Raw genomic sequence first — 24,790 nt, 5'->3', positions numbered from 1 at the left:
ACCAAATATACTGATTCAAGTGAGGAAATAATGAACTGGTCTTTGTGTGTAGTAACAAAACTGGTAAAGATGCTAAAGAAGTTTCACTGAAAACAGAGCAACAGAAGAATGCATTCTACAGTATAATTAGTGGTGGCAAAACACAAGGTCAAAAGAAGTAGCATGCATCTCATGTCTTTTTCTATTTTTGCATTAGGAATTTACACAGTGTATCAAAAAGACAGTCACCACCACACTCCACATTATTATTTTTACAATCCATTTTTAGAAACAAAAATGCACCGAGTTTTTCTGCTTTGTAACAACAAGGTGTCAGTGCCAATATCTGACATTAGCTCAGTATAAATAAGCTGAGCACTTCCTTTTCTCCTTGGTGCTTTCCTTTCACCATCCCATATTTCCCCTTAAATCTCAGAAACAATTTGAAAATGAAGACAATCTTCCCATTTAAAATGTCACTTACCATTGACCAAGGCCATATTTATTCCTCTGCCAACATTATTTTTTACTCCACTCATTAAACTGCAACAAAATAAATACTTAATTGAGCAATCCTCTGATGTGAAATATTTCTGTTTTTTAAATAGGATCAAGTTCTAAGAGAGACATAGTTAAAAGACCACATGTTCATGAGTACTTAAATGAAGCAAAATCTCCTTGAACTAATCTGTGTTCTTAAAGCACCACTGAATTAAGAATAATACATCAAGTATCCCCAGCTGTATTGATTTAATTTGATTGCTTAATCATGGTTTCAAAGTACATCTGTATATTAAAAGTGCCACAAAAATAGTGCTGTTTATGTAGTTATATTATTAATGTTTTAAAAAATAACCAAATATTAATTTGTGGAGCTCAGCACAGTCACATAACCACCATTTTAAGCTTTTTTTTTGCAAGCACACAATGAACAAAAATGAGTTAATGAGTTTAAAAGCTAACTGAACAGAAGCATTTAAAATTCACATGAAGAAACAAGAAAGACAAAGCACTTAGCTACTCATACATGTAACAGGCAACCTAACTGCAAGAAAAATAGTCAGCACACTGATGGGACTTTGAGCAAGAGTTGCATACAATCTTGGACTACAATCACACATCCCAAAAACATGTCAGAATCTATGACAGTAATTTATTGACCAAACTGAAGAGAGGCAAAGGGGCTGAAGAGTCCCACTATGAAATGGAAGCCCTTCAGAGCAGTAAAGAAGGGGTAACAGGAACGTGAAGATTCAGGGAGGATGCTGTGCCACCGTAGACCTTGGTGGCTGTACTACTCCAGTGAGAGGAAGCTTCTAGACCTCCTCATCCCTGTTCACTGGCAATTCACACACTGTGAAGAGCTCTGTTCTGCCTTCAGGCCCCAAACATCCCAGCACTGATATTGTGAAGCTAGGGTTAAAAGAGGTAGCATAAATAGGACAAATAAAAGTTTGGAACAATTACATAAGATAATGAAGAAGCCTTTAGCTGAGATTAAAGAAAGCATCTCAGCAAAAGCATATAGGTGCACACATGTCCTTAGTTACAAACACACTCTAGAAGATGCTTTAATTCCATCCTGATCAGGATTTCTTTAACCTCCCTAGTTGGCTTTAGGAAGGGGCTGCACATGTGTACAATCCTGTTATGTTCAAAATTTTTTCACATTTTTTGCACAGCAATATGATTTTCTGGTCATGTCTGAACACCAAGCAAGGCATCCTTACACACACAGCTTCCATGTCAGCTTTCTCCTGCCAACTTCTTAGTGACAGGCTAGGAACAAGAAATGGTCTGTCATAGAAGAATGTCAAAAATCTTCCTCTCTGGTACTATCTTTTGCACCCAGGATGGAGACAGAAGCCAGAATTTAGAGGAATGACAAACTGAATAGGCAAGTATCAGAAACAGACTCAGTATTCAGAGAGGCTGTGAAAGACTACCAGATAAGGCAACTCTTGGCAAAGTGAATTTAAAAGGTTTTAAAGAACTAGTAATCAGAGATTAGAGAGTTCATATTCTTTTGTTAGTCCCTTAAGTTATACTATCTGGCAAAAACTGTGATTTAAATTAAAAGTATAATTCAATAATTTCCTAAAGAAAATACTTGAAATTTCCTCCTGAAATTCAAATTAAATTCTGGTTAGTAGGGAACTCCAGAAGTATTTTAGCCACTGGAGGATCATTTCTGCTCTGATCACGATATTTTCATGTCATGTCTGAGCAAGAAAACATTCTAAACAAGAAAAGCATACAGTAAATAAAGACTGGAACATAAATTAATAAAGGCAATGAAATTCTGAACCCATTCTTTTCCTCCTGCAAAATTTAGTAGGCACTTAATTTACAAAGAAAAAAAAAATTCCTTTCATTTTAACTACAAAAATTCTCTGTAAATAAGTAGCAGTAGAAAAATATTGAATACTGAGGTTACTAGACACTAAAATTCCACAATCCATAAAGTTATAATGGATTCAGATAAAACCTGCAATGATGAATACAAGAATTACCAGTTCCTAAAGGAATGAAGCACAACATTCTGCTATTGGGTAACTGTGCACAATCATGCAACTGGCTTCATACTGAAGTAGAACTGCATGGAGGAGTTGCTGGTAAAGAAGTAAATATAGCTCCTTCTAAAAAGCCCATGAAGTAGCAGCTACAATATTTAATACTTTAATGATGAGTCCAGCAGGTTTTTTTCTAATTCTGATTACAGTCTCCCAATACAGAACAAGGCTATAACTGAACCTGTCAGAAATCAGAACTGAACTCAACAGAAATCCTGTTTCACAGTAAAAAAACTATATAATAAAAAAGAGAAGTTGAAAAATTACTTGCATTCTGAATTGTATCAGCAACTTAAGTGCTTTCATAATTCAAGTGACATTCTTACAATTAATACATAAGAAAAATACTCTACTCTGTAAATATCATTCACAAACTATGAAAACTCATTCCTGCTGTCTTGTCTTGGAAGTATGAAGAACACAAAGCAATCAGAAAAAGAAAAACCTTTTTGCAAGCGTGAGTTCACAGAATATCTCTAAAAAAAGAGCTACTCAAGAGGAAATGAGTTTTGTTCAGGACTCTGATATATTACTTTATACCCTTGAGACAGCCTGTGCATCATCACAAACACAACAGGCTGCAATGCAACAGCTTCTCACAGGAGGGCAGCCCTTCATCAGTTTTAGAATTCTTCCACGAATTTACAGTCTACAAGTTAAGAGCTTTTGAAAGAAAAATGAAACCTCTTATGAGCAAAGCAGGAGATCATCTAAAATCAAGCAAATTTCCTGGTGGATACTGACAGACATGACCAGTTCCCCTCTGAAGGAATGCAGAAAGATGTTTGCCAAGGAAAGCTGGACTTTAGAATCCAATAGCTGTGCACTGAAGTGCCCACTTAGAGGACTTTTTCCAGCAACTACTTTTTTTTGGTCACTTTCTACAGCAAAATATCTAGTAGAGGAATTCTTTGTTTTTGGACAGAATTAGAAAAACCTCTTCTTATTTAATCAGTCAGTAAGACATTAAAACAAAACAAAAAAAAAAAAGTCAAAAATCCCAAACAAAATAACCCTACAATCCTGAAAGTAAAATATTCCTTGCATTCCTACAACTTTTAATCATTGAATCAGCTTAAGTGTTCACAGATATTAAGCTCCCTATATTAAGCAACCAGAATGAGACAGTAGCATGTTTTGTAACACCAGCAGAAATACCAGGCTGAGATTAGATCAGCCTGCCCAAGGTCACCCAGCAAGTCACCAGTAAGAGTGGAAAGGGAAGGAGCAGCCTGCAAGAGTGGAAAGGGAAGGAGCAGCCTGCAAGAGTGGAAAGGGAAGGAGCAGCCTGCAAGAGTGGAAAGGGAAGGAGCAGCCTGTAGCCTGTGGGTGCCCAGGTGAGCTCCTGCTGAGCACCTGCAGCTCCCCAGCTACACTGGATGCGCTGCTGCAAACTGACTCCCACGCCAGCCAGCAAGCTTGAGCTAAGCCAGCCTTATACAGGAATGCTACTTAGTGCTAAAAACAGTCTTCTCTTTAAGATCACTTGAGACTAGCCTTGCAGTTACTTTGGAGAGTAAAGTGATTTTTTTTAATACATGTACTATCCTATTTAGTATGTGGGGTTCTGCTGTTCACAGAGAAGCTGCCATTGGCTCTAGAATTCATTAGCACCAGCTGCTCTATGTCCTATCTGTACTAATAGAGTGTGAGCTGAGAAACAGCTAAACTGGAGCAGGTTAAATGCAAGTGGAAAGCAAAAGTGTTAAGTGTGACTGATATTTTTAAAAAATCTCCTTCCAACAACACTAACATTATGTTCTTTCCGACACGTCCCCTGCAAAATCAAGTGGATTAGATTATGTTATAGGAAGCTGCACACTCAAGTTGTTCCTGCTCATTATCACCCAAAGAGGAAAAACACAGTCTAAAAATAAATATTAATATTCCCATTATGGGGGTTTACTGAAAAGTACTCAGTTAAATACTTTATGCACAGTATTACTGATAATACTGTGTCAAAAACATTATTAGAAAGAGGACTTCAAACAGGGTCTCAAGCAGTTGTTTTCCTCATTTCACAATTATATAACGTTTATTACCATCAGCACAGTTAAATAACTATTGATCATTAAAATACTATTTTTCACTTTTGAAGGCAACCTTAGAAGAAAAGTAGAAAATATGTTCTGACATTGATACTGAGGAAATATAGTTTAAAAGATTACTTGCAAAAGACAATACAAATATTCACTGGATTACTATTAGAGACACCAGGACAAGTTACTTAGACACGAGTGTGCATCTGACTTGACAAAGTCTAACTAACCCTTAAGTCCATAAACCTGAAACAAAGTGCAAGCTATCTTGCATGTGTTAAAACAACATACATTTCTGCATTTACTGCAGAGCATTAAGTGTGCTTCATCAGAGATAAGGTTATAATGCAATGTGATCTTTTCACATCAAAAACTGACATTTTTGCCAACTGTTTGCGAAAAACCCCTAATTTAAACAGCTGATTTTATGTGCAAAGTGATCTAAGTATTTGAAAGAGACTCTTAGAAACAACAGGTAAAAATACTTACACATTATCCTCTACACAAATTTTAGGTCCAACTACATTTGCTGCTCCACTTGACATTTTGAATGCAAAATGCTTTTCAGGACAAGCTTTAGAGATCCCACACTTGTATCTTGGAGGTTTTGTAGCTTTCAAAAGGAAATAAACCAAGATTTTAGAGAACACCACAGGTAGGCCAACAGACAAACATATTCTGAAGGAATTCAAGGAAGAGAGCAAACACAAACACTATCACATCTTTAGTTACACAGCAGTTTAAAATAATCTAAGTTCCTGAAGCTCCTCATTATTCCAAACCTCTTGTTGTCACCCTGCTGCTTGCTCTGGCACCATCATCAAAAGCCACAAGCCAAAACTACAAAACAGACTTTACCAGAAATTTAGGAAAATCAGGAGAAGAGGAAAATTAGTTTCTGATTGCATTTGAAGTGTAATTAAGACTTTCTTAACTATGAAAATTCATCAGTCTTTCTGTTATTAGCAAAAGCAAGGCACAGCAGTAATACATGCCTATGAATACTCACAGCGTGCAGCTGCATCCAGTGCTGATCTAGCTAAAATGAAAAAAGAAAGTTTTACAAGATGTTACTATTAAAGTGTCATCTGCTATATCATATCCTATAAATGTGAAATCTTTCTGCACCCCTATAAAAACAGGCCGGTTGAAATGAAGCATCAAATCCACCTGAATATTATGCGGCAATAAAAAACAACTTTTATGCATTAGCAGAATGAAAGTGATTAGGAATCCCATTCAGAAGCACTGCTTTCATTTATGGCTCTTAGAGAGAGTCATGGAGTCAAAAACCCATAGAGATCCAAAACCTCTGAGAATTCATGGAGTTCATAGGATTGAAGTGAAATTAATTTCCTCCTTATAGCTTCACTGGCATGGGGTTCCTTTCACCTGAACTGGAAGCCTGCAGTTCAGGTGTATTCCAACCCAGCCATTCATAACTCCCTTTCCTGAGATATGAAGAGACACAAGTGCCCCCACCACACACACATCTGAATGACACCTGAATGACACCTCTGTCTCAACAATGATTACTAGAGATGTCTCTGCTGCCTGCTTCGGATGGCAGCTCACGCTGCAGTAATCCAGAGTTAAACAACACAAACTCCACCCATGTACCAAACATTGTTTAGGGGTTTTTTTGGTAATAAAAAACATCTTGAAAGAAAATTCTGGTTCAAAATAGACCCTGAAATTTGAAACACCTCAACTGCTAATCTTTATCTGCATAGAACATCTGAAATGTTTTGATTACTGCACATTCAGCTTAACACAGTAGCATACCTACACAAGAGGAAAAAATCCCCAAAACAAATTCTAAATCTCTTTAGCAGTAGTAAGGCAGAGCACAGATTTCCAGAAACATGATTCAAATCACCTAATTTATTACTCTATACTAAGAATACATTTCAAGTAAACAAAAAAAAAGGGCAGGTAAAATTCTGTATCCTTGGCAGACAAAAGAATCAAAATTATTATTATTATTTCATACAGAAAATAATTTAACACACATATTATATGTAAAAAAATAAGCACACATATTAAAGATAAACTCAATTCTTGAAGAGCTCAGGCAAAACTAACATGATATTCTTGATAAAGGCTCAAGTAAATATTAATAAATGCCTAGAGAAAACAAAGTCATCACTTACCAAATATGTGTCCTAAGTTTGCATCCATTTTTATTTCAAACACTTGAGATATGACATAAAACGTCAATAAAAATATTGCTATGACTACTACCAACTTTGCAGCACCTGTTAAGAAATAGAAAATGTTTCAAAAAATTACCTGCAAATGGTAACATTAGTTTACCAAAATTAGCAACATGAGAAATGTGTATCAGATTACACTCTGGGGAACTCAGAAACAGGATGATCATTTGTGGATCTACTAAACAGAATAAATCTGAAAAAAGGATGGATATTATGGATGGATATTATAATGTAGGATGTAACTGCACCAATCCATCAGGTTATGCAATGCACTCTGGTTTTAACTTCTCTACCTTCATGCTTTCTCTGACACTTTAGTACACCAACTCAGCTCAGCAGCCAGGAGAAACCAGACTTCCATGAAAATCCAGCTTAACCAAATGAACTAAGATGATCTACCTGGCTGTTGTCCAAAGGCAAAATTCCCACCTTCCCCAATCCACTTGCATGTTCTTAGCCATGAGTACCTGGTTCCTCACTGTTCACAAATATTGTGTTTCCCCCTCCTGTCAAATGGAGCTACCTCTGTTTTAACATATGGCCCAGACTGAGTGATTAGGGATCTGTTTATATACTGCAGCTTGGCTACTATGGTCAGTCAGCTCTGAGTATGACATTAAAAAACCAACCAACCAAAAAACAACAACAACAAAAAACCCCCAAACCACCAGCCAACCAGAAACAAGCATTCTCACTCACTTTTCAAGAAATGTATATTAATGACCTTCAGAAAATAAGTTTGATTACTCAAAGCCTATTTTAAAATAAGTAAGAAAAAGCAGTACCTCTCCTGTCACCCTTCTAATATACTGAAATAGGCAGTTCTAAGTTTTACAGGGCTAAGTTCCTGCAGGGCTGAGTGGCCAATATACTTCCTGGGAGGAGAGCTGTAGGCACACAACCACAGCACCTTACATCTGAAATGGAAATGTATGTGATACAGCCACAAACCTCACCATTTTTTAGCAGAATTTGCAGTACATTTTTACAGAATACTCCACTCTTAACTGACTGTAAAATACTGACGAAAAAAAACTGACTGAGAGTACAAGGCAGGTGAGGAGGCATCTGATCAACATCCTGCCTTCCTATCTCACCACAGTGTATCAAACTGGTTGGAAAAACCAACCTTAAAGCATGCTTCTTTTTCTCAGATTGCCAGCCAAATCCTTTAGAAAAAAACAAACTTATGTACTCCTGCAGATCTCAGGCTGCTGCTGTGACGGGCTACTCAGAAAATCTTAAAATAGACAGATTACTCAGCCTTGAGAAGGATGAGAGATGCTAATCAATCCTCCCAAAAGGCTGAAAAAAGATAAGTGGATAGAAAAAGAAAAGCAAGATGAAGAAAGATACAAGGGTTTTGTGCTTGTAGTTTGGTCTTTTTCATGTGTGAGCACACACATTATGATGTAAGAAAACACAGGTGCAAGCCTAGCTTAAAAATATTATGCTGGAACTCCAAAGATCACTGCACTTGAAAGGAAGGGAACCATGTGCAAGCACAGGAGAAACAGACGATCTGAACATATGTTAAGAAATGGGGTAAAGGTTTACCAAGCAACACTGCTTAAAACCACAAGATGGTACCAGATTTTGGAATGTGTCATCTAGCAAGTGGCATTTGGAGAGCATGTTTTAGTATATAGCATGTGAGATGAACAAGAACTCAGTCTGAGGACCAACCATCCCCTCTACCCTATATTCTGAGCTTTTCCACTGAACTGCAAGTGCTCCCTTCAAAGGAGCAGTAAGAAATCTCCTAGAAGGTTCCTTAAGCATTTGAACCAAAACTGGCATGTTTGCTACAGGTGAAACATCCTGTAGGAGCTGCTGTATCTACTTTGTGGTTTTAGCAAAAAAAATAGCTGGATGGAAGGGAAAAAAACCCCTTAAACATGAGTGGAAAGTAATTCTCCAGATGAATCAGGTACCCAAAAACTGGAGCATTTTCCAGTTCTTTATCAGATTCACTTTAGCAGATTACTTCCAATTATACAAATTGTGGTTAATAAAGCAAAATTATGAGTAGTGACAAAAATTGTATGCATTAACAAGCTCTTGGAAAAGGTGCCATTTTCTTCTAGCAGAGGTAACAGTTTCTCCTTCTTCAAAATAACACTGTAACTACTGATAAAAGTGCAATGCACCAGAAACTCAGATTTATTCCATTGCTACACAGGCTATTCTACTGTGACAAAATGTCAAAAAATGTTTTCTTTTAATGTTATATTAGCAAAGATCTTATTTTTACAACCACTATCCCTTCTGTCAAGTAGAATGAGTTTCTTAAAGCCTGTACTACAGTAACTTAGCTCTATGAAAAGGCTCTTGGAGTTTTCAAACTCCCAGAAACCATTCAGAAAGTTTCAGACACTTAAAACAGCACATAGCAATTTTAGTGAGGTGGGGAAGTGGCTTAAGACAAGCACTTGCCATTTCCTTATTTCTTCATCATCTTACAGAAACAGCAGCCAAAATATGTCGAGTCATGGCAGCTTAAGCAGTCACTGCAGATCAGCTACAGCATTTTAACAAGGTGATTGCTCTTCCACCATCCCAGTTCCAAAGTGAGTTTCATTAAACACCAATAAAGTAGAACAGCAATGCCTGTTATGCCAGTTAAGTGAAGTGTCCCCTGACAAAGTTTGATGAGGATACCAAACTGAGTGGAGGGAAGCATGTCTAAAGGGAGAGCCAACCTGCAGGAACATCTGGATAGGCTGGAAGAATGGGCTAACACTACCAGTGAAGTTCAACAAGGACTAGTGTTAAGTTTTCTACCACAGAAATCATAACCTAGGAGTAAAGAACTGGAATCTACCAGGCTGGGAAGCAGATCTGTGGAAAAGAACTAGGGGATTCTGGTGGACAACCAACTCAATATAAATGGAGGGTGCTGACAAAGAAGCCAACAGGATGCTGGGCTGCATCAACAAGGGCATCACCCAGACAGAAATAAAGTCATTATTCCTCTCTGCACAGCACTTGTCAAGCCACTTGTTACATTCCCTTCAGTGTTGGACCCTGCTATTAAAAAAAAAGAAAAAAGACAAAGACATGGACAATCTAGAGACAGTCCAAAACAAAGATAATCAAAGGACTGGGAAGCCTGCTAGATGAGGAAAGGCTGAGACTGCTGGGTTTGTTCAGCCTTGAGAAAAGACTTACAGGAGAACTTAGAACCGTGTTCCAGTATTTCAAGGGTGGCTACAAAGAAGATGGAGACTCCCTTTTTGCAAGGACTCACATGAAAACAAGAGGGGTAGTGGGTACAAGTTATTGTGAGGAAGATTCCAGTTAAACACAGAAAATTTGTCACAATGTGAACAATCAGCCACTGGAATAATCTCCCCAGGAAGTGGTGGACTCCCCAGCACCGGCCATTTTAAAGTCTGGCTGGACAGAGTGCTGGGCTAGGGTTCAAATTAGAGGAAGTTATAGCAGTATGAAAATTATAGTGTAAAATACAGCTGCTTCTTCCTGGACAGAATGATGTGAGTATGCTCAAAACCTATCCCACAACAATTCCATACATACACAATCTGCAACCTCAAGCACGTGCTAACAGGTGAAGCAGAGTAGAAACACCTTGGTCAGCCTCTGTTGAAATCAGATGGTACTTGGTAGCTGATAAACCTGCACAGCACCTGTCAGCCAAGGGAGATAGGAGCAGGCATCTTCCTGCTGAACCAGCAACTGTGGTGAAATCACTCTTCTGAGGTTCTTTGTAATTTAATTGTAATATTAACTCACAACGTCATCCCTAAGTTACCTGCCTTCAATGTATGACCACCCCTCACTGAGCATGAGCTCTGTATTTTATTGACTACATCTCTAACAGCGAAGCAAGAGAATTTTACACCCATGAGTAACAAAACTATGCATTGCCAGAGTCACTCAAGATCCACCCAAATGAAAAGGAAGATCATTGAAGGGTCCCCATAACAGGACACAGATTAGTCAGGCGCAAGGGTCTCGGCTTTCCTGGTGTGCTGACAGACTAATCAAACACTAAAGGTTTGAGGAAATTGTCACTTTTCTCATGACAGCTATCTTGTCTAGAGCATGCTTCTGACAAGAAATGTCAGACCAGATGATTCTCGAGATCCCTTTTAACCTGGTATTCTATGACTCTAAAACCTTATTGTCACGACTTGTTAATGTTGTCCATAGCAGATGTTTCATAAATGACCAAAGTCTGATTTTACAGAGCATACTTACCTGCTATCCTCATGTTTAGTGTTCAGCAAGCTAATGACACTATTGCATTAAAGCAGCAGCCACCTATGGGAAACAAAAGAAAAAAAAAAACCAAACCATAAAACAAAAACTAAAAACCACTTCATCATAATTACAGCCAAGAAAGCACTTTTGTGATGAGCAAAAGACCCCATAGATTTTCTAGTCAATAAAATTAATGATTGTTCTGAATACCTATTTCTTAACACTCATAGTTATGGGAAGATTTAAGATGGATTTCTGATGTCTTGATTTCATTTTTCTCTCCACAAAACAAGTGTTCTGAAAAAACACTAACTTCATCTAATGCCCTATAAGTTCAGTTTAACTTTCAGTCCTTCAATTTGTGACCTAAGTACTTATCAAAGCTCTATCTAAGCAGTCTTTGGTTTCCTAAAGCTATGTAGTAAAAGTCAACAACTCCACCTGCACTCCTTCAAAACCCTACCTGCTTCTGGGTGCAAGTGTCTATTTGGCAACACAGCATAGCAAACTGTGCTTTGGAGAGAAAATATTTAAGCATTTTGGTCTCTAGGATACTACAAAAACTGCACTCAATGGAATTGAAAGAAGGTCAACACTTTAAACTCTGCATTACAGAAACGTGACAACACATTTGTCACTCACAGGTACAGCCAGAGGAATAACATTATGGTCAATGATGACAGAAGCACCAACCCTAGTATACTCCAATTATTTCAGAATAAAGTGAAAATCACTCTAAGCAAACAGTGCCTAAGCATCCACAGGCTTCTTGAGAAGAGCATGTCACCACACAGAGTCAAAGTGGGTCACAAACTCCACAGGCTCTGAACAAAAGCTCCCACCTCCTCTTCCTCCTGCAATGCAGGGTCCAGAGGCCATACCAAATCTGCCCTCTACCCGCAGAGCCAGAGCTGCTGCTGGCTCTGCTCCATGCTCATGCTCAGCCCTGGTGGGCCCATGCTGCACTGAGCCTGCACATCCAGCTCGACTTTCACCAAGATCCCTGAATCAGGGGATCCATCTACACTGAGGCCACATGTGCAAACAGGCTATCAGCTCTCACTCTAATCCAAGCAGCTGTCCCAGACCCCCATCACAAAAGCTACAGCATCCCTAACCCTCTGCAGTCCTATGCCATGATTTTGAAAAACATGAAAAAGCATTGTCTAAGAAATTATTAGGAAAACTGCCAGTTATTAGAAATACAAATTACTTGATGACAAGCACCAAAACATCCACATGGTTCTTGTGTTCTATACTAGGGAGAAAAAATTGGTATTATACAGAGAACCTTTTGCCTTCACTTAGTTCAGTATCTTCAAGTCAGTGATTTGTGTCCAGATCCTCTTTGCCAAAGACAGTAATTTTGCTCTATCCCTTCAAGTTTACAAGAAAATGGTCAGGAGAGAAATAAGCAGGAAAAAAATTGCAAATACAGAAATTTTTCTTTCTGTTCTATTAGAATTTGAAAATACTAATCATCTAAGTTAAAAGCAGACAAATGCTTTTGAGTGCTAATGTTGTGCTGTAAAGGAAATCTCACAGCATATTATAGACCATAATATATCCATTTAGCTGTAGCCACACATATATTCTCATAAAATATCTTCTTTCAGTGAAAGCTAGTATTTATCTGCCTTGTAAAAAGGCAAAAAAGAATCTGTCAGGGCAGAAAAACTCATTTGATTTCAAAGTCCGTGAAGAGAATTATTTTAGGCTTCTTCTTCCAGACACCCAGAAATATATCAATGTTACAATAAACACTGGCTGTACTTTGAACAGCTACAAGCTTGTTTTAAGTCTGCACTGAAAAAAAGAAGTTTCTTTCTTTGTTTTACTCTGACCTAAAACACATCATGAATTCAAAGCATGAAAACAAGAATATGAACAAAACCAGAAAGAAGAATCTAAGTGAAACAATCACATGATCACACTGACTGCCTTTCTCCCAATATCCCCTTTTGCCTGTCTCAGGGATCATTATTTGTTGCAATCAACAAATAAGAATATGCATTATTTAAGTGTGGAACGCGTTTTGATTTAGAAAAAGGAAAAATGAGTATGCTATGCCTCAACCTGAAAGGAATTTCAAAAATGCAGGGATTCTTTTCCTAAATTGCAGTATACTGAAAAATCATGAGGTTTGATTTACCAAATAATACAGTAGTGCTACAGTACAGACAAGAGTTGCACAGCACTTTCCAGCAGCAGGCAAATAATTTATGGACATCAAGTCCTTTCCTACACTTTTTATCTTGATTGTTTTTTTGAAGTATTTCAAGACAGAATAGGAATAAAACAGGATAAGCTATGAACACTTATAAATGCTTATGGACCATTACTCCACATCTTCAGTATCAGACATCATAACAAACTGGAGAACTGATTAGAAAATTTGTCTGGAATTTTTAATAGTGCACATTTTAGGATCATTTAAAAACAAAGAACATGAGATCACAACTGAGCTTGCTCAAACTCAGATGCACAAAAGCAGTACCAACAATGTTCCTTTGATTGCTTTAGAAATGGGCCAAAATAACCCAAACACTATTTTTCTCTTCTTTGATGTAACATTCCATCAAGCAGAGGCGGGAGAATTAGAACCTAAGTATACTCCTGACTTTTGAGTGCCAAGTAATACAGATAATCATTTATTACTACACCATTCTCTGTCAGGGAGTACAAAAAGGCTCCCCTGTACCACTTATTAGAGACTGAGGCAGGATGTGCAGCCCATAGCAGGGCTGACAGGCAGAGTCCCCACAGCTACAGCAGAACCCCATAGAGATGCAAGGGCCAAGGAAAACACCACAAAACAGGCAACAGACAACATCAACATCTTCAAGTTGCAAAGTAAAATGGCTGGGTTTGGGAAGCATCACGTGATTTAAATATGGATTTTCTTTTCTTCAGAATGTTTTCTTAGCACAGAACTTAGGAAGTTTTTCAGTCAAGATCTACAACTTGGACAGCAGAAAGAAACCAAAAATTCTCTCATGCAGCAGTGCTTCAAAATGAAAAGTTATCCACAAAAGAACCTGAACAGGAGAAGACAAGAAATTAGAGATTATAAATCCTTCTTGAGTGCTGGCCATGTCATTGTCCAGTTCCCTGCATGGAGTTGCACATCCATCCATGCAGAAAAAAAAATTATTTATTCTGAATACAAACTACTAGGGAGAGGATATACGGAAAGACAGCTCTGAGCTGAGGTTACTGGTTGCGTTTTTTCTGCATCCTTGTGTATCATAACCCCCAAGACAGTCTAAAATGCTCTCCACAGGGCATAGAAAACAGGAAGAGAAAAACAAAGGGCTTTCCCCCACTCTGCTCCACTTGTCTGCTATGACATACTCAACAAAAATACAAAAATTTTAATAGATAACTCCACAGTGCTACTGCATATATTTTTGTTCATACCTAAACTAGCTTCAATAAGTAGACCAGCAGATGCTTGCTTTTAAAAGTAACCTGCATCTCTTGAGGGAGCCATGCTAAATCCTTCCTGAAGGAAGCTTATAACCACTTTGTTTAGGAAAACTACAAGCCTACAATCCTTCCAAGCAAATTATCATCAAATTTTGTTAGATGTTATAAAGTTTCTATCACACCAAGAATGAGTTCTTTCTACATTCATGTGTCAGACAGAGTGGTCATCATGCAAGTTTCTCTCCCAGAATCATTGTGCAAGAGGAAACTGCATTGAGATAATTGACAAATTAACAGTTCCTATTCATCCTGCCTCATTGACATAACACTGAATGAAATGCAGATTTCAGTCCCAATCCGAATGCAATTCAATTTGGTTAATTCTTTATCAGGCTTTTCTCAACACTTGTCCAGAGATGGAGCCATGGGACACACTTCACTGGGGCAGGAGCACAGCCTCTGCCCTACTTACCACGCAGAAAGCTGTGGCCACTTGCCACAAACTTTGGTTTAAAAGGGGTTTCAAATACAATTGTAATTAATGTTTTGAGGGATGATAATGAAACATGTGGATTAGTCTATTTCATTCCCAGGATAATAGTATTTCCATTAGCAACTTGGTAACATGAGTGGATTATGCTTACAAAATGAGCACACAAAAACAGGCAAAGATGAGAGGCAAGAATTTAGAAGGTCAAGATAATTTTGAATTCTGACCATAGCTGATTAGGAAGAGGTCCCAAAATCAACAACAATATTTAATAAAGCAGAAAGTAATATACTCCAAAATTGACATCAAGTGCAGCAAAATAAGCAGCAGCAATGGAAAAAGAGATTATAGCAGCTGTCTAAAATTTGGGTCAACAATGTCGTACTGCCACAAAAGTGTAACTGTTCATTGTGAACTGCACTGATAGGACTGCTGTGTATGGAACAAAAAGCAATTACTCTGCTCTGCCTAAATAAACAAAAAATACCCTGCTCTATGTGCTATCTTGACTTTTAACTGGGACCCATGTGCAGTTTTTTTCTAAGTCTATCTCAATGCATAATCCCCAAATGGAAGAATCTAGATAAGAATTACATGACCTAAATAAACCAACTAAGGGATAAAAGAATCAAGTCTGCTCTGCAAGGAACTGTGAAAGAAAGAAGTCAGGATCAGACATTTTATCTCTTATCTTCAAGGTGTAATTCTAAATTTTTACAGAGAAATATATATTTTTAAAACCACTATTATTTACAGCAAATCTAAAATAAATATTAAAGATATTATTACTTTAAATATCCATTTTTATAATTAAAAAAATGCTAAGAATAACTGTTCTCAGTATTCTCTGGCTGCTGCTTACCTATTTGTAGTTATAATATTAAAGAAAAACAACCTTACAGTTACAAGGATAAACAAAAAATTTAAAAGGAGGCTGTAAATCATCATAAAAGTCTGGAAACAGAGACAATTTTTCTTAACACAGATACAAGTCTACAAGCTGTGAGCTAATATCCCCTCAATATTAAGCCTGCATTTCTATACTATAACATGCAAATCTGTACTCAGGTTATTTAATATTAAATGTGTGGCAGTCTGAAATGCTTTGCATTCAGTTCAGGGTGAAATTTTTCCCCCAGATCAGGACTTAAGTGTTTGTACACTTTCTAGCAAGGTCAAATAATGTTATACCTGGTTTTGTAGATATCTGCTATTTATTAATATAAGTAGCATACACTATGCTGCAGTTAAAAAAGTATTCAAAATTACTTAGCACAAAAAAAAAAAAACCTAAAAAAAAAAATCCCCAAAACAAAAAAAAAAAAGCAACACAAACCACAAAACCCACTTGAGCTTTTACTTTATTTCCAAGACTTCAGTAGATTAGGACATTGTTTTTTGTTGGTGGTTTTGGGGTTTTTTTAGCACAAACTGCATTCCTCAATGATTAGCAGATGCATTTTACTCCTGCCAGAGAACAGCAAAAAATCCTTCAAACAAACAAACAAAAAAAAAATGAGCTTTTCATACCTGATAAAATATAATCAATGAAACAAGAGTGTGTTCAATCCAGCCTCTGTTGATAAGATATTTCAGTGTGTTATGTTCAAGCAGTTCAGAGCAGTGGTTTTTTTTTACTCAATATTACACAGTGAATTAGATATGTCAAGGACAGCATTAGCTATTCTTATGTGACTTCTGGATTTAAACCAGTGGTTCTGCCAACCTGGATTATATGCCATGGACTAAAGAGCTGAGACATTCAAAATCATTTAAGACTATTTTATTTAAATGCAGGATGCATTTTCTTACCCAGATGATTGCTTACTTTTCTTCTAGGCTATGAACAGTTTTTCCAACATGTTTACAAAATTAATTTAATTTGAAATTAGTGGAGGACACACATGGAAAAGAATTACATCTTTAAAAAATTAAATAGTATAATTCAATTTTATTGTAAAATCATGCACCATTTGTGTCTTCTATACAAGAAATACAGACTATGACCCCAGTAGTTGCACCCTACAGGCAGCACTTCCACATCCATACAAAGTCTTTGAGGTTCTGGCAGAAGTCCACATAGGGAAAAGGATTGGCCACACAGAAAAATTTAGAGACTCAGGAATGCATATTTTCTTTTCTCCTTTGTGACAAATGGTACCATGAAGTAAAATTATTAATTTCTTATAAAAATGAGACTTCCTATAAGAATTGTGTTCTTCCATATACATATCAAGATTTATCTTGATAATCTAGACAATGGAATCAGACACAAAGTGTTTGCTTGTAAAGACAAGATTTTATTTTACTTCTATCAAAATATATCTACAACAAATGAATGTAGATACATGTAGGAAATTAAAATCAAGCTTATCCCAAAATTATAAATAGATACTCTAGCTACTGTTGCATGTCCTGTGTTGTGACTACCACTCTGTGGTTTCCCTTTTAGCAAAGGAAATACACATGAAAAACAGCATTTCTGTTTCAAAAAACAGTGCTGGAATTTTTTGAAACTTAACATGCAAAACAAATCTTTCCCAAATGACATGCCAAATCACAGTCCATACAAGCTTTTGCTAGTGGCATCAAGCCAGTACTTTCACCTTAGGCAACACAGAAACTAGCCAGTCTCAAACACTGAAAAATTCTTCTGAATCCCGAGAAGCTGAGATAAAAGTACTAAGGCATTCATTCTTCCCACAGAGAATGAAACTTAAACCACATTCCTTTTGCATCTAAAACAACAAAAGCAAACCAATCCAAGAAAAAAAAAGCAACACAACAAATCAGCAACAAAATTTTTAGCCTTATAAGCACTCAATACACACTTTGAAGACTCTTCTAAATTATTACAAAAATTTACTGATCCATATAGTTAAGAATGTGATTTACAGTCCCTAAAACCCACACTATTTATATGTGATGAATCATACCATTGCTGCTGACATATCTATTGAAGAGAATCTTTGCTCTGTGTTTCAAGGGGTTGGATAATATCACATATGGAAGTTCAGATAGATAAAGTCATCAAGAACAGATTGCTGAACTTCATTCACCAACTTACTTCTCCACTTTATCCCAGGAAAGTACATGCTGATGTACTTTCCTGCTGCTGATGTACGAGGAAACTGGGGGAAGGTGACAGTGACAGCCACTGCTCACAGCATTGGTGTCTCTAGCTTGTCTGGTTCTAAGGGACACTGAAATCCATGCTCCACTGTGGAGCCCCTTTTCATCAACTCATCTCCCATGTGAGGTCGGATTTGGGTAGATTCTGGCCCTTTGCAGGATGAAAAGAGCATGTCACTGGCTGAGGAGAGCACCCAGTGGAGAAAGTGCTGCATACCAGCTCTGGGAAGAAGGGCAGCAGCAACCTCCACACACCATGCTGTGCCTACAGGACACTGCTAATGGGATCACACTGCATGAGATCCCATGAGACTGCTGCTGGTGCCTGATAACCTCCATGTGCATGAGGCACCCAGAACCAAAGTGCTCCTGTGGTGCAGGCAAGTCATTGCTACTGGTTCATAACAGCACTGGACAGGCCGTCATTTGTGAGTGATGAGGTGAAACATTTAAAAATGGAGAGGAACTCAGTCAGTGACATGATTCTTAACAGCTCTAGAGTGACTCACCTCTTCCTACTGAAGACACACAAAACAGCCCCAAAACCTGTAGTTTCTAGGTTTCTGAGCATGAAGATATATCAACAAAGATCTACAACTGACATTTTGGCGAGGTGCCATCTTACAGCAACCACTACCAAAACCATACGCCATATCTGTGAGGAATAATTTCACAGGAAAAAAAAACAAACCTGAGGGACAATGTGTTATATATTTACATAATTTGTACACTTTAATATTTATTTAACAACTGGTATTTATCTGCTAACTAAAATCCAACACAGGTATTTTCTACTCCTTGAGATGTTATAATCTAGGCATCATCATGAGTGGGGAAATCTAAAATTATGCTGCATAGCAATTCACTGTATGTCATTACCTATGCAGAAATTTACCACATTAGGAACATATAAAATCCTTTGAGGAACAGCATCCCTCAGTGACAGAAAGGTACTTATTACAGTAACCTTACCACTGAGACTATGCCCAGCTGACACAAAGATGCTGATATACAACCACTGCATACTCTAACAACTCCTGATGCGATCCCCTCTGGATCATGCTCTTCTAAGAGAAATTATCTAACTGTTACAGGAACTCCTTTAATAAACCTCTGCCTGAATCAACTCAAATGCAGTTCCCACATCATTCACATGTTACCAATACTCAGCTGACCAGCAAGCACACAAGCAGTCATGGCAGTTCTATCAACCACATCCCCCAGAAAGTGAAGGCTGATCCAAAGCAGAATTAAGTGCCAGAGTCAGCAGCTTTCTAGCAGCAGCAATACTAGCAAATACCAGCTTAAACATTTGTGAAATGATGACTCAACTAACTGATGACACCAAAACAGATCAAAATAAAAAATAAAATAAAAAAACTTTTGCTACTAGGAGATGGTTACCTTCTCCTCAGACAAAAGACAACTGGAGAGACGGTGGGAGAAGGGAAGGAGACAAGCCAGTAAGTTATGAATAGAGGGAAGACTGTAATGAATTTCAATGTTAAAATTTTAACTGGACTATCATGAGAACATGGTTAACATATTGTTAACACAGGTAAACATATTGTGCAACTTTCTGCCACTAATACTGACTGAACAGTAACATCGAATGCAGGGCAAAGTTTACTCCAGCAGCTCCCTCTGTCCCAATAGCCTTACAGAGGTTCTCCTCAATTCCACATTCTCTTGGCACTGAGGATATGTGAGGCCAAGGCTGGAAAATGCTACAGTGCAGCTCAGTCTGCAAATTAGGATACAAACTATTTTTGTATTATAAAAATGCAGTACTGTATATGGGGAGCAAAAATAGTTGAACAATTCCAAAAGAGTAACTATTGTTAGTGTGACAACTTCAGTGTGACTGAATTTTAGGAACCTTGGGTGAAATACCATTTAATATAGTGATCCACCAGTTATTATAAACATCAATGAACTACTGAAGAAGGATAAGATTTTTAAATTTGTGGGTAACACCAAGACAAGCAGATGGAAACAAATTACAGTTTAGAGTTATTAAAACTCTATAAAACAAATTACAAATTAGAGTTACAAATTATCCAAATTAAATTTTTATTTAAACAAAAAAATTCCTAAAGTCCTCGCAGGATGCATATACACTTAAAAGTATGAGGAGGCTGTGCTTGGATTCATGGTCAGTCACAGAATTTTAGATGATGATGCAAGAAGCCAGGGGCACCTATTTATAGGTTACAGATGCTTAATCTAAGAAATACTAGGAAATGAGATTTCAAGCAGCAATACCAGTTCAAAGTTACTTCCTCATCACCCCTCTGTTGTGTCCTCATGCCATGAGACCTCAGGCATTTATAGTATTAGGAAGCATGAAAATTGGTAAGATAAGTGAGCTCACCTGCAAGGCTGCTCCAGCTCACATGATTTTGCTCACTAAGGAAACTAAATGTAGTAAAAGAGAATATAACTTTAATAATAGATTAGGGGACAACTTTCAAGACTGTTGAGAAGCAAAGTGCAGCAGCATTGGGCTGCTAGTTTTGCTCACCCATGTCATGATCTCACTGCAAGACTATCAGATTTCTGACACTCATGCAAATTACATTTTTTCTGAGAATTTATATATAATCTCAACGTGAGACTTTTCAGATAGATCCTCCTAAACTGCAAAACAATTACAATAATTCCAATAGTGTTGAAAGCAAAACAATTGTCACAGGCCTAATACAGCTGGCTACTGGCAGGTAAAACATAGAGGTTTACAATAATTATGCCTCAAGTCCTACACAGTCTCAGCAAATTTTAGTGAAAACCCAGAACTGAACCCACATATGACTTATATAATGACTCATGGACATACTGATTACAGATATAACTTGAAAGACCTGCAGCCATTACTCACATGTCAATTCCCTGACTTCACTGGAAATACAAGTTTAAAAACCAGAACCTAAGTTCTATTTGAATAACAAATACTCTTTGATCAATTTAAATATTTAAGAACAAGTTCTCTCTGTCTGCTGTGGAATCATTTTATGGACACCTAATCTTCAGGCTGCAATATAATTTGCAAGTAGACAGGTATTTTGGCACAGTATCAATCCATCTTATGATTTTATTGAAAAAAATAAAAATCTGTTTCCTGCATGTTAGTATTTTCCCCAAAGACCTTAAAAATAAACATTCAGGAATTAACTTTTCAAATATTAATTTTCCAAAGTTCCACTAAAATTTTAGGCTGTGTATACATCATCCCTCCCTTCTATAAGCACTAGTAGTTCTCATGAAACGTGGGTGGCCACTCAAAGAGGTGTAGTCGGTGGCCCAGTGTCCAAGGGATTAGAGTAGTGTGCCTCTGAGGTTGCTATTGGGATGGTGAATAGACACTGACACAGGTTTGTCAGAGAGGTGGCAGGTAATCCATCCCTGGAAACGCTCATGGCCAGGTTTGGATGGGGCTTTAAGCAACCTGGTCTAGTGGAAGGTGCCCTGCCCATGGCAGGGAGGCTGGAAATATTTTGTCTTTAAGGCGCCTTCTAACCTAAACCATGTTAGGGAGAGGACACATACCCTGAAGCACTCGGACTGCGTTTAGAGGGGCTGGGCAGGACCATGAAACAACCGTGGTTCCATGAAACAACGATTATTATCTATTTACTCTGATTATTATCGATTTACTCCGCACTCTCACTGGGTGAAGTGGGCAGGGCTTTTGCAAAGGGATGGAAGCGACGGCCTGAAACCAACAGGTGGTTCCTCCGTCCTGCAGGGATTAGATGCTATTACATGACAATAGCAAGCCATTAGCTGGCGAAGAGCCTACCTGCAGGCTTAAAGCAAGTCACAAAACTTGTTTGGCCACACAAACAACTATGCAAATCAACGGTTCAAAAAGATTTCTTCATGCTTAAAAGAAACCCTAAGGGAAAATATGTGCTAATGAAGATACTCATACCTTGAGAAGTTTCGAAAGATTGTAAAAAGATAAACAACATGACAGTCATTTCTGGTGTGGGTCTGTGGTTTTGATACTTTTTCTAAATAACCCCCCAATTACTTTTTCTAAATAACCCCCCAATAATGATTTAATTAAATATAAATATTTAGTTAAAAGAGAGGAGCAGTCAGCGGCGTTCATCAGCAAAGACCTACCACGGGCTCCAAGTCCAAGTGTGGCATAACAGGTCATGTAGAATATTAAATACCTGGTATATGCAAAAATCTTCACCCAAGTCTGGAGTTATTACGTTGTGATTCAAACTCTTTTAAATATGAGAAAGTGGAAAAATAAACAAATCAGGTGAATTACATAGCCCCTTAGGGGTTCAGCCAAACACGTGACTGAACATATGGTAGCATTTATCTAAGAGGAAAAAAATATATAATTTCTATATGTTTTCCTACTTCAGCAATTCAGAGGCCAGTAACCAAAGGCACACAGGCTGCTTCGACGAGTATCTCTCTACAAACACCACGTCTAACTTCCTTAGGAATTCAGAGCTGCCCTCTGTAACGATGCATTTTAACTAAACAAGAGCTGAGCCCTACAACTCATGGACCAACAGCGTCCGCGGCCCCGTACTCCACAGAGGGAGCCAAGGGACCGCCACCGAGCAGCAGCAGCAGCAGCACCACGGCGTTTCCACCGAGCTGACTTTGTGTCGGCAGGAAGGGGCTGCCATGCTGCCAGCGTTTCCCTCATTTCCCTGGACCGGGCCGTCTTGCCGACCCGACCGCCGCCGCCCGCTGCCTCCTCCTCCTCCTCCTCCTCCTCGCTCGCGGCCCCCGCCGGCAGCTCCGGCCGCTCTCCCCCTGTCCCACGGCCGCCCCCCGCCTGGCCCTGACCCCCTCGCCGGGCTGGGACGGCAGAGGACGGGACCGAGCCCCCGCCCAGCGTCTCTCCCGGCTCTGACCCGCGGCCCCGGCCCACCTCACCCTGCCGGGGCGGGAGGGGATGGGGGAAGGGCCGGGCGGCCCGGGGAAGGGGCTCCGCCGGGGAAAGCCAGCAGCGGAGGCAGGGGCGGGCAGCCGGCGGCCGTCCCGCGCAGAGGAGAGCGATGCGCGCCCGAGCGGCGGAGCCAGCGGCGGGACACGGGCAGGGGCCGCCCCCGCGCAGCCCCGCGGAGAGCGCGAGCACCTACCGGGGCTGTGGGGCGCGGACGGGTCGCGCAGCGTCCCCTCGGCGGCAGCGCCGCGCAGGCTGCCCCGGCCCGAGCAGGAACCGAGCGGAGCCGCCGCCGCTGCGCAGCCGGAGGAAGGCGCGGAGGGCGCACCCGCCCCCTGCCGGTGGCGGACCGGGCCCGCTCCGCCCCGCCCCGCGCCCCGCCCGCCCCGGGCCGCGGGGGCTGCGCGGGGAGCCCGGGAGCGCCCCGCATACAGCGCCCCGCGCACAGCGCCCCGCACACAGCGCGCCTGGCGGGCCCCACAGCCAGCCCGGGAGCGACGCGGACACCGAGATGTTTCTGCTTGTTTCCTTTAACATTTTACACACCTTTTCTTTTTTTTTTTTTTTTACCCAAACACACCAGCAGTTATCTTCTGCTACCGGACAGAAATGGCATTTTCTGTTTTAAAATGAAGTCCAACATTTTCTTTCAAAAACACTGTGATCAGCAGGACTGAAGCAATCTGTGTTACTGCAGAAGAAGAAAAGATAATCCCTGTCTCTTCTTTATACTTTTTTTTTTTGGCACTGATTTTCCTCTAACCCTGCCATGAGTTGGGGTAGGTAGGGGGTTAGGGGTAGTTGGGATGGGTAGCGATGCTATCAGGGAGAACAGCATTTTATTTTGTGGAAGATTTCCACTGGTCTAACTCAGCTGGACTATTGCTGGGGTGGGTATGGAAAGTGCTGGGGAAGCAGAGCTCCAGCCCCTGTAAATTCCACTATTGTCAAACCAGCAAGAGAGCATTTTTACAAAATCAGCGTGGCACTTCTTTTAGCAGAGAACAAAGCCACAGCCAAAATGTAGGGCACATCATCAGTGTCAGGTAGACAAAAGTAAGTTTCCATGTCTTATTTTGACTTCTGGACAATAGATATTTCTTTTATTGGTTTTAAAATAGCATGCTTTGAGACCGATTGGTCATTGGTATGAGATGGTTATCTGAACATCAGTCAATTTCTTTAGTGAATTTTCACAACACAATGAAGTTTCAGGCATACTGTAATCTCTAAGCAAAGGAGTACCCAGTGGGAGCATTACACAAAAAAGAAGGTATTTATAGCTTTTAGTTCTAAAAGAAGATATAGATATATAATACTTTGGCAGTTAGTGCTTAATGTATTATATTAACCATGTTCCCCTGATAATAATTAGGTGGCACTGTCTACATTAGCAGATTAGTAAAGTCAGTATGCTAACAGAGGTTAACTCCTTTGATAAGCAAATGTTTGCAATTGAAACAAACATATAAAAAAGATTACATAAGTAGCAATATCAAATTATTTAAAGACGAAATAATATTATCTGCACAATAACCAATACCTCAGAATACATCTGTATCAAAGTCAAAGAAATAAGTTTGAGAACTTATTTGAGAAGATTGAGAAGTTTAAGACTTGAGAATGGCTGCAGTTGAATCCCATTGATTATTTACTTGGCTGAAAAGGTGCCACAACACACAGAAGGTATGGAGTCACACTTCCCTGGAAACGTGGCAGGTGACAGAACCAAAGAAGAAGGGGTTTGCCAGCCCACCCGGTGTCTCAAGAAGGCTCACAGTTCC

The 24,790-nt window shown here is 39.2% G+C and overlaps 1 protein-coding gene across 1 annotated transcript in view; it reads right to left on the bottom strand.

Annotated features, from left to right (window-relative positions):
- The window catches only part of FAM3C (FAM3 metabolism regulating signaling molecule C), a 29,906-nt gene extending 6,585 nt beyond the window's left edge, over positions 1–23,321 (bottom strand). The window contains exons 1-6 of the mRNA XM_036400830.1: positions 23,203–23,321; positions 11,032–11,094; positions 6,745–6,849; positions 5,601–5,630; positions 5,081–5,204; positions 464–522 (exon numbers count right to left, since the gene is read on the bottom strand). Coding sequence (XP_036256723.1) covers positions 464–522; positions 5,081–5,204; positions 5,601–5,630; positions 6,745–6,849; positions 11,032–11,044 — 331 coding nt within the window. The 5' untranslated portion in view covers positions 11,045–11,094; positions 23,203–23,321. The remainder of the gene's footprint in view (positions 1–463; positions 523–5,080; positions 5,205–5,600; positions 5,631–6,744; positions 6,850–11,031; positions 11,095–23,202) is intronic.
- Positions 23,322–24,790: the final 1,469 nt, after the last annotated feature.

The sequence above is a fragment of the Molothrus ater genome, chromosome 5, assembly GCF_012460135.2.
Source record: "Molothrus ater isolate BHLD 08-10-18 breed brown headed cowbird chromosome 5, BPBGC_Mater_1.1, whole genome shotgun sequence".
NCBI classification, from domain to species: Eukaryota; Metazoa; Chordata; class Aves; order Passeriformes; family Icteridae; genus Molothrus; species Molothrus ater.
This window is presented reverse-complemented; position numbering and strand designations above follow the sequence as displayed.